Source organism: Oncorhynchus tshawytscha, linkage group LG10, assembly GCF_018296145.1.
Source record: "Oncorhynchus tshawytscha isolate Ot180627B linkage group LG10, Otsh_v2.0, whole genome shotgun sequence".
In the NCBI taxonomy this organism is placed as follows: Eukaryota; Metazoa; Chordata; class Actinopteri; order Salmoniformes; family Salmonidae; genus Oncorhynchus; species Oncorhynchus tshawytscha.
Genome location: NC_056438.1, coordinates 18,638,950 through 18,649,944, shown reverse-complemented (window position 1 = coordinate 18,649,944; position 10,995 = coordinate 18,638,950). Strand labels below are relative to the sequence as shown.

At 45.8% G+C, this 10,995-nt stretch overlaps 1 protein-coding gene and 1 non-coding gene across 2 annotated transcripts in view; both read right to left on the bottom strand.

Annotated features, from left to right (window-relative positions):
• Positions 1-10,995, bottom strand: part of acin1b (apoptotic chromatin condensation inducer 1b) — a 31,197-nt gene that overhangs the window by 15,432 nt on the left and 4,770 nt on the right. The window contains 3 exon segments of the mRNA XM_024404055.2: positions 1-42; positions 9,137-9,213; positions 9,673-10,994. The exon segment at positions 1-42 is cut by the window's left edge and continues 97 nt beyond it. Coding sequence (XP_024259823.2) covers positions 1-42; positions 9,137-9,213; positions 9,673-10,994 — 1,441 coding nt within the window.
• On the bottom strand, positions 9,460-9,576 carry LOC112235609. Its single transcript, XR_002951099.1, has one exon. It is a non-coding gene; the product is annotated as a small nucleolar RNA U6-53/MBII-28 (small nucleolar RNA).

The following is a 10,995-nucleotide window of genomic DNA, read 5'->3' as shown; positions in this document are numbered from 1 at the left end:
CCAGGGCCGGACGGCTCCGACAGGGAAGACTGCTTCTTCTCCCTGGGGGGGGGGGAAGAGAACGCGCGAGGGGGAAAGAGAGCGAGAATGAGGATAGTAGAGAGATGTATTCTCATACAAAGACCTGAATAAAGAACGTCATCGTAAATGATCTATACATAGATAACAAACAACGGCAAAGAAGCCGGCTCGTCCTACCTACAACCATTAGCCATGAAAGCTAAAAAAAAAATCTATCTAGTAGGAAGGAACAAAACTGTGTCCCTCATCAAAAAGCAGAGAGGATTAGATAGATGAGTCTACCTCTAGTAAAGAGAGTCAGACACACAGAGGACAGATCGAGAGAGAGAGAGAAGGTTGGTTGAGGCCAGTTATCTGGGACAGTGCAACTATAAATAACTTACTCACACCAGAATACAGCCAACTGACACCCAGCAACCCAGCTACGAGGTCAAAAATACTCCTCAAAACAAACTCCTGATTCGGTCAGTCACACACACTGATTGACCAACCAAGACATGCACCGCTGTCTAACCAAAGATCACACACGTAAACACATTGAGATCACTTACAGGGTCATCCTAATGTCATAACCGATTCAGACCCCTAAAGCCTTCCACATCCTCCACACCCAAAAAAATGCGAAGTCATTGTTCTGCGCATGTCTCTTACGCTCGCCAAACACACACCTGCCATCTGAGACCTATGAGAGGCCAGGGACAGATGTCAACTAGACCACCACCCCAGTGGGGCAGCAGTGGAGGAGAACCCGGTCCCTGATGTGATCATTAAGTGTATGTGTTTGTTGGGACGAAACTGCCTCTTTGCTAAAGAGGCCCCCCATCCCCCAAAACATTTTTTTTACCCCCTTTAAATGAATGAATGAAACCCTTACTCCACACTGACCACTGGTAGTCCATGTAGTACCCTCAAGAGACAGCCTAGCCAGTTGGAGAATTATGACACACCTTAAGGGCACACACACCCACAATTGCCAACAGATGTCTTGTGTATTAATGATCTCCCATGGTGACACTTGCGCATTAGCATCATGAGCAGTATTCTTTATCATGGTCACGAGTTAACAATCCGATACCAGAGTCATATTTATACATGACTGTCTGACACCATCTCCTCTACACGGCAATAACTAACCTGACAAAAGAAGCATAAAAGACGACAGAGGTGGTGGACAATGAATCAGTCATACCCACCTCTCAAATGAGACAGAGTCGTTACCTACACTGGATTCATATAGTAGACAGCCAGTGTATCTCTACACCTGCACTGGCTTCACATAGAGTGAGACATGCAGTACACCTATACATGCACTGAAGTCATACCGAGACAGGTAGTGTACATTCAGATAGAAAATGTCCCTTAAACATCCATTGGATTCACAGAGTGTAGGTGAGCTTTAGTACGTGCGCACACACACACACACACACACACACACACACACACACACACACACAATAACCTGAAACATGTTAAGACAGTCAAGGAGGAAGGAAATCGTTGTTTAATTCATAAGCTTAAAAGCTTCTGCATGATTCTCAGTATGACGCGTTTGATCCAGCCACGACCAGTTTTATTACTTACTTACCTGCGTATAAGGATTCTCTGGTACTAGTAAACTTGAGTGACTGGAGTTACCCGGTATCTCCCATCCCCTTCCCCCAACCCGAGTCCAATAAATCCACACCCCACGTGGACGCGGAGAGCGACACTCACGTGCACGACGCATGTATGTAATGTAACAATTCGTGTCAGTCTAGTAATTAAAACGCCCACCACTGACAGTTAAAACGTATGTGGCGACAGTTTAGCGATCATTTAATTAGGACACCAGGCGGGCAGGGTGAACGAGCGGTTGAGACATGACACAATCAGCACTGGCAGCGCCTTAGCTACTACGGGTGAAGCCATTCTAGAAACGTAATGCCTATCCTTTCGCTCTCCATCTTACCCGTTTTCGGTCCCTTCCGACAGCATATTGTCTGGCTGGAACCGCGGACACCTAACGCTCTATCGCAATCGGTTGCTCCACGGATTTAAATTGAGGACGAGAAATCCTTATGCGGCTGCCGGGTTTGTGCACTGCGACGGTATCAGAGTAGCAACACACACGACGGCCATATTGGATAGCGAGCCGAGAGGGGAAACTAGCCGGGATCCTCGGGACCTCCAGCTCTGACGTCAGCCCATTGAAGTTTACATCTCAAAAGATTCGGGTTATTGTTGTAGGGGTTATTAAGGAAAAGACGAAGCGGGGGGATTTACTACCCCCCGACGCTGTATGGAGGTCTGACAGTGTCGAACTACGCGAGGCTTCCTTTTATCGTATAGAAGTTTCGTTATGTTTTAGCCTGTTACAAATGTACTGGTAAGTGGATGGCATTCCGGCTACTTGGAGAAAAACAACAGCTGTGTGCCTGTTCACACGCGTATCTGCCCTCACTGGCTACAACAGTCCCACCCGATCTCCCAGACCTTCAATAATTGAGGACATGTATTTCTATTGTTAGAGTGGTCACCCTGCTATTTTGTCAATATAATAGATACTATTTGGTTAAATTTAGGGAAGGGACGTCCCAATCTCGAATTGCACTAACCGTCTCTCTTCGGCTGTGGGGGGCCTCATTAAAAGCCTAACAAGAAATACCACTGCCACTTCCTTTTCTATAACTAGTCGCGAGTAAGCGTTTTGACCGTTCACAATGCTGTCGGTAAGTGTAGGGACGATAATTTTTATTTTACCTTTATTTAACTAGGCAAGTCAGTTAAGAACAAATTCTTATTTTCAATGACGGCCTAGGAACAGTGGGTTAACTGTCTGTTCAGGGGCAGAACGACAGATTTGTACCTTGTCAGCTCGGTTACTAGTCCAACACTCTAACCACTAGGCTACCCTGCCGCCCCATATTGTAACAAAGAATTTAGCATTTGGCAGTAGTAGAGTAGCTACAATGGATCAAGCTAAAACACTGTGGTGTTCTGGCCAACTTAATGCCTCATCTCTATATGGAATAAACATTTTCTTTACAATAAATCCATGTGTCATGTCAAAAATGTGTCCATCCAATCCATGTGTCATGTCAAAAATCCATGTGTCACAATCCATGTGTCACAAAAATCCATGTGTCACATCAAAACCCATGAAACATACTTCAAGACACTTAATGATAATGGGGCAAGAGTTGCTCAAAGATACGTTATTTAACTAGGCATGTCAATTAAGAAAATTCTTATTTACAATGACCGCCTACACTGGCCAAACCCGAACAATGCTGGGCCAATTGTGCGGCGCCCTATGGCCGGTTGTGATACAGCCTGGCTTCGAACCAGGGTGTCTGTAGTGACACCTCTAGAACTGAGATGCAGTCACCACTGCCCCACTCGGGGGCCCAATGTGGAAAAGTGCAGTTTTCCGGGAAACCTAGTAGTCCGCATTGAGGTACGTTTTCCGACCCATATCTCATGCCGGCTCAAGTGTCTTAATGTAATCATGATTGCGTTCCGACCCCAGTGCATCTTAGTGTAAACAAGCGTGTCTTACAAACTTACAAACGGGTTAGGTCGGTATCTTCTGGCAAAATACATAAAATATATCTGCACACACACATTCACACATGTTCTAATGGTCCTTCCTGTTTTTATTATAATCTAAACTCACAATCGCTACATTGAGATGTCCATCCACACCTGGAGTCCAATCATCCATCCACAGATCAATGACCAGGGCCCGGTTTCCCGATAGTGATGGAACTTAGGAGCGCTTTAACGATGCATCTTTCCTACAACGGCCGAAGATGTAACATGCGTTTCTCAAAACAACACGCAGAGAGAACAGTCGATAAGTTGGAGCATGTGTCCATACTTATAGTATCGAAAGAAAGGGAGCACTGAACTCTGATCAGTTTTCTCCATTCAAATCTTACCAAACATAATTATTTTACAATACTGACAACGGATCAGCTCCTATCACCACCTATAGCTGCAAATATTGAGGTGGCTTATTCTAGTTGCTTACCCAATCAACATGCACTAAATCACTGATTTGGCACATCATTGCACACATGTTGGGCTACACATGAAATATAGTGACAAATTAGTATCAAAATAGAAGTCAATTGAACATTAAATGTATTTCATTATGATTACCCCGGGCCCGTACTGTTTATTTTAATGCAGTCATCGCAATATTCATTTTAAGCATCTTTTTATATGTTGCTTGGTTGTATAAATTGCAAAGACATTGGCTACTTTGTAATGAAGTTATTAGAGGTCAGAGAGACATATAAACCATGGGATTCTATGTTTAGCAGAGATGTGTATAAAGTGACGCGCAGAGGGCAAAAATACATCTAATGTCGCACTTAGATGTTCAACGAGTGGTCTGAGTTAGGCGTTAGATTACGAGCAGGTTCAAGTGCGACATTAATAACATTGGTTTTGGGAAACGGTTCAGAAATGTAACAATGCTCCTACGAAGGTTCTCACGATGACTTAGGAAGCTTTTGGGAAACCGGGCCCAGAAGAAAGTGTTAAACATGTTCAATTCCAAAGAAACATTCACATTACAGACAACTGAGGCAGGGATGATACAGGGGGGGGGGGATCTATTAATGTCGGCCCGGGCGCACATGTAGGTGTGTTTTGGACCAGCTTTTGCACCTTTATAGGGTTAGGGTTCACAAACGCCCATATCTCCATGTTACAGTGCTTGTTTACGGAAGACAGACGGAATCACCTGTGTTAATTAGCGGTATCTTGTGCCAGCAGCATACCACCCTGCATACCACTGCTGGCTTGCTTCTGAAGCTAACCCTAGACCAGATGCTGCTGGAAGTGGTGTTGGAGGATCAGTAGGAGGCACTCTTTCCTCTGGTCTAAAAAAATATCCCAATGTGATTCGGGACACTGTCCTGTGTAGGGTGCCGTCTTTCGGATGGGACATTAAACGGGTGCCCTGACTCTGAGGTCATTAAAGATCCCGCGGCACTTATCGTAAGAGTAGGGGTGTTAACCCCGGTGTCCTGGCTAAATTCCCAATCTGGCCCTCAAACCATCACGGTCACCTAATAATCTCCAGTTTACAATTGGCTCATTCATCCCCCTCTCCCCTGTAACTATTCCCCAGGTCGTTGCTGCAAATGAGAACGTGTTCTCAGTCAACTTACCTGGTAAAATAACGGATAAAATAATTAGCTACAGTCCATTCGGAAAGTTCAGACCCCTTGACTTTTTCCACATTTTGTTAAGTTACAGCCTTATTCATTTTTTTTTTTTAAACTCAATCTTCACACAATACCCCAACAAAGTGAAAACAGGTTTAGGGATTTTTGCTAATTTATAAAAAAAAATAAAAAATACCTTAGGTAAATAAGTATTCAAACCCTTTGCTATGAGACTCAACATTGAGCTCCGGTGCATCCTGTTTCCATTGATCATCCTTGATGTTTCTACAACTTGGAGTCCACCTGTGGTAAAATAAATTGATTGGGCATGATTTGGAAAGGCACAAACCTGTTTATATAAGGTCCCACATTTGATGGTGCACGCCAGAGCAAAAGCCAGGCCATGAGGTTGAAGGAGTTGTCTGTAGAGCTTTGAGACAGGGTTGTGTTGAGGTACCGATCTGAGGAAGGGTATCAAAACATTTCTGTGGCATTGAAGGTCCCTAAGAACACAGTGGTCTCCATCATGCGTACATGGAAGAAATTTGGAACCACCAACAGAGCTGGCCGCCCAGCCAAACTGAGCAATTGGGGGAGAAAGGCCCTTGGTAAGGGAGGTGACCAAGAACCGTATGGTCACTCTGACAGAGCCCCAGAGTTCCTCTGTGGAGATGGGAGAACCTTCCAGAAGGACAACCATCTCTGCAGCCCTCCACCAATCAGGCCTTTATGGTGGAGTGGCCAGGCGGAAGCCACTCCTCAGTAGAAGGCACATGACAGCCCACTTGGAGTTTGCCAAAACGCACCTAAAGGACTCCCAGACCATGAGAAACAAGATTCTCTGGTCTGAAGAAATGTAGATTGAACTCTCTGGCCTGAATGCCAAGCATCACATCTGGAAGAAACCTGGCACCATCCCTAAGGTGAAGCATGGTGGTGGCAGCATCATGCTGTGGGGATGTTTTTCAGCGGCAGGGACTGAGAGACTAGTCAGGATCAAGGGAAAGATGAACGGAGCAAAGCTCAGGACCTCAGACTGGGATCATCTTCCAACAGGACAACGACCCTAAGCACACAACCAAGACAACACAGGAGTGGCTTCGGGACAAGTCTCTGAATGTCCTTGAGTGGCCCAGCCAGAGCCCAGACCTGAACATTTCTGGACAGACCTGAAAATAGCTGTGCAGTGACACTCCCCATTCAACCTGACAGAGCTTGAGAGGTTCTGCAGAGAAGAATTGGATAAACTCCAAATACATGTGTGCCAAGCTTGTAGCGTCATACCCAAGAAGACTTGAGGCTGCCAAAGTGCTTCATCAAAGTACTGAGTAAAACGGTCTGAATACTTATGTAAATGTCATATTTTAGTTTATTTGTAATCAAATGTGCAACATTTTCTAAAAGCCTGTTTTTGCTTTGTCATTATGGGGTATTGTTAGATTGAGGGGGAAAAAAAGCGGTTTAATCGATTTTAGAATAAGGCTGCAACTTAAAATGTGGAAAAAGTCTAGGGGTCTGAATACTTCCATAATGCATCTAGCATGCTCTCTAGCGTGCTCTGAACACCTGTGTGTAAAGTCCTATTCACACGGGATTAGTTTTACTGGGGGAGATAGGGTTATGGAATTATGTGCAAGAGCACAAATCAACATATCCATCATTAAGTCCTGTCCGAATCTGCCACGTCGGTCATTTTACAGTAATAATTCAAGCCGCAAAAACAAAAATAGTAAAGTCCTCTTATAGTACTAATCTAGTGCAAATCGACATCCCTGTGTTTTGAGAGAAATGTCTGAATTTGACAGGTGTGCCTGGCGGTTTGAGAATTAAAATAGGCCTAACTGAATCAATCAATTGATGCTTAAAACGAAGTGCTGCGCATAGCCCATAAAGAGCCTACATGTGTCAACTTTTAGTGAATGCCTTTGTTTATACTTTGTGTCAATGAATTGAACATTGCCAAATGAGTCAGTGGAAAAAACGTGTATTTAATGCAACCCATGCTGTTCATAGATCACAATGCAGCCTTCCAACTAAACTACATTTTTGGAAATGTCAAGTTCACCTTCTCATCCATTGTCTTAAAATGCATCTCAAGTGCAAGTACACTGTTTAGCGCACATGTGCAAGCTAGGGAGCATGTAGGACATCTACTGCAGAACCAAAATAATGATTAAGATCACACATTATAGCGACACTACACCAAAGATGGCTTGGAATGGTTTAGAAACTTGGGAGCCAAGCTCAAGTTGTCAGTGTAGCCCGTTACTGCCTGGACATGCCTAGAATAAAAACCGCCAGGCGAATTCCTTCAGAAGCCATTTTTTTAAAAAGCGATAATGGGACAAGTCATCCAAAAATGTATATTTTTGAATCATCTGTCCATTGAACATTCTTCCAAGAGTCTTCCAATCCAGGTTCTTCCAGGTGCTTTTTTGGCAAACTTGCATAAACTTTTTGGACGAGATGGGTCCCATTATGTCTGGCGAAAACCAAACACTGCATTCCACAGTAAGAACCACATAGTAAAGGTCAAGCATGGTGGTGTTAGTGTGATGGTTTGGGGATGCTTTGCTGCCTCAGGACCTGGACGACTTGCCTTAATAGAAGGAACCATGAATTCTGCTCTGTATCAGAAGAATGTCAGGACATCTGCCTGTGAGTTGAAGAGCAGCTAGGTCATGCAGCAAAACACACAAATAAGTCACACTTTTTGGGGTTATTTGTAAACTCAGGTTCCCAGTATCTAATATTAGGTTTTGGTTGAAGATCTGATAATTCAGTTTTTTTTTTAAATATGCAAAAATCTGAAAGGGGGCAAATACGTTCACGGCACTGTACAAATCGGTTATGCATCGGAAAATGTGTGCAAATATTAGCAGCTCACCAAGGGTTTGTTTTGTGAAGTGTGTGTGTGTCAGCGTTTCTGTTATGAAAATGTGGCGCTGGACATTTGACCGGCAGCACTTTAATTTACCGGTACATTTCTCAGACCCATATGCATTGGGTGCGTAACCTGATTAGAGTGTCTGCCCACGGTGCTCCCAAATTCATACAACCAGTAGGCATAGGAGACATTTAAAAAAATAGCTATTTTTTTAAGGCAATGAGTCTGATGCAAGAGATCAAAACGTTTATCTTAAAAAATGTTGATAAACTTATTTCTTAACATTATTAGCGCAGCAAAGTTCACAAGTCAGGAGGCCACGGGCGAATGTGGATTTTGCCAGAGGACAGTGAAAGCAAGTTGAAAACCAATAGAACATGAGAGAAATAGGCTCCTGGTTTCAATGGCATATGGAAGTATATATATGAAATAATTGCCTCCATGGATAGTGTCGGATTTTGCCTAAGCTACTTTGAAGCAAGGTAAAACATGCCTCATATCTAGTAAAATGGTCAGGTTTCAAACAAACAGGTAAATGCTTTCAAAATGCATACTGCCTCCAGCTCATTACAATGTGGTGTGTGACACTGATGAAGCCTGCCTTCCTTGCCTATGAATTTAAATGGTTAACGGGAAGCGCGCTTCAATTACCAGTTGAGAAATAAAAAAATATTACCTAACTGCCTGTTCAGGGGCAGAACAACAGATTTGTACCTTGGTCAGCTCGGGGGTTTGAATTTGCGACCTTCCAGTTACTAGTCCAACGCTCTAACCACTAGGCTATGCTGCTGCTCCAGATACATAACCAAAATTGCTGCTGCTCCAGATACATAACCAATATACACACACATCATTTAGTGGAATTAAATTGGCGTAAATTAACCATGACTAGTCAAACTTATTTACATCAACAGGCGACAATTTTATTTATCGCCTTTATTTTTTCAACAGCCAAAATCCAGCTATTACCGGCTAACAGAAACCCTGGTGTGTGTGTGTGTGTGTGTGTGTAAAGAACCACAAGGAATGTGTGTGTTGTGAGAGCAACTCAAATGGTATTATGGCTGACCTGGAAGGCTGTTTCTTCTCTCCTCCTTTTCCCAGTCTTCTCCTTTCATCCCCTCTTTCTTTTCCCGGGACAGATTTCTGAGAAACAAATAGAATGAGCAAACGACAGACTATATATGACAAAATATCAATGCGCCGTGTTAAGAGACAAAAGCAAGAAGCCACTTCTGTAGCAGTAAAGAATCCCCTTTTTATACGATTAAATTAAAGCATGTCGAGAAAGATTACTGGGATTGTATGAAGGAAGAGGGGTTAGTATTTTAAATTATTATGTTCCATAATATAAAGAAGCATGTCACAGGTGGTGAAGCATCTTTCACTAATTCTCCTCAGCCCACACCGACCCAGTCAGTATGAGAAGGTGAGTTTAACTCACTTGCACCCAGAGACCCACTGTCAGTCTGGTGCATCAGTATTAGCATGGCGGGATCATCATCGGAGACTAACGTCTACACTGCTCTAGTACTGATGGGTGATGGCAGCTTGTCATTGCAGAGAGAAAGATTTGATTGACACCCGGATTAGCCAGTCACTAACCTTTTTTTTGTCCCGGGAGGAGGTGGAGCCAGAGGAATGTGATGAAGAGGATCCAGAATCCGAGTCGGAGGATGAAGAGTCGCCGCCGCTGGAGGGCGACGACCTCCTGTCGCTCGCCCTCTTCCTCTGCCTGCACCGCTCTTCTTCCTTCTTCCTCACATCTTCCTTCCGCTTCTTCTCTTCTTCTCCCTTACCAGGGTAAGAGGGGGGCAGAGCAGGCCCCATGGGCTCAACCTCAACAGCCTCTTCAGGTCCTCTTCTCCTGGTCTCGCCGGCGGCTTTCGGTGTCGCCTTTTCTGCCTGGCTTTCACTCTCCTTCTCCATCTTTACAATTTCTCCTCCAGTTTTCCCTCCAGGCTTTTCCGCGGACGCCTTGTTCGGTGAGGTGACCTCTATGGTGTTGTCTGTGTCCTGCTGGGCCCCTGAGACGAGGACTTCCTGTTTGAGGGGGGGTTCCCCTGGCGTGGTCACCACCACAGACCCCTGTTGCCCAGGTTTGGGAGGGGATGCCATGGAGCCGGATGAGGTGTCGGAGAACATGCGGGGCTTCTTGGGGGCGAGAGCAGGCAGACAGGTGGTTGAGCCGGGAGGAGAGGAGAGGGGTTCATCCCTGCCGAAGGGTGACTTCTTCGGGCTGTCCCCCTGGTGCACCGCAGGCACCTCTGACCCCCCAGACCCAAACGGCAAGGACACAGACGTCACATCCCGTCCGTGCTTCCATGGCGGCAGGCAACTCTCACTCTCTACCTGTTTCTCCTCTTTCTCCGTTCTCTTCTGTGCCGTCCCTCCAGATGTACCCTGGGGCTCCACGGTGAGGGTGATGCCTGGGACAGCTGCTCCAGACACCAGAGAGAGAGGATGGAACTGGGCCCCTGATCCAAACATAGACACTGGTGCAGGGACCTCGGGTACAGGGACGGTTCCGGAGTGCGCTGCGCTGCTGCCTCCGATGTGGGTGATAGCAGCCCCAGGGAACAGGACTACCCCAACCCCCGGTCCTGCTCCTGGGACGATGCTACCGCCATCTCCTGATCCGGATGACTCCCCACCAGGACCTGTCTGGCCGTCTGAGGCACCCTCACCTCTCTTCCCGAATGCTCCCTCGGAAGCCATTTTGCGGGCGAGCAGGGAGAGGGGTCCGGGCCGCCGCTGGGCCAGGGGCTCTGGGCTGCTAGAGCGGGAGCTGGAGTCAGAGTCGTGCCTCTGGAGGCCACCTGGAGGGGAGCGGACGGCTACCCCAGCTCCTTCTGGCTCCTCATCCATGTCGGGCGGGCTCTGCTTGGGGGTGTCGGGTAGAGGAAAGGAGAGCTCTGGAGGAGGGGA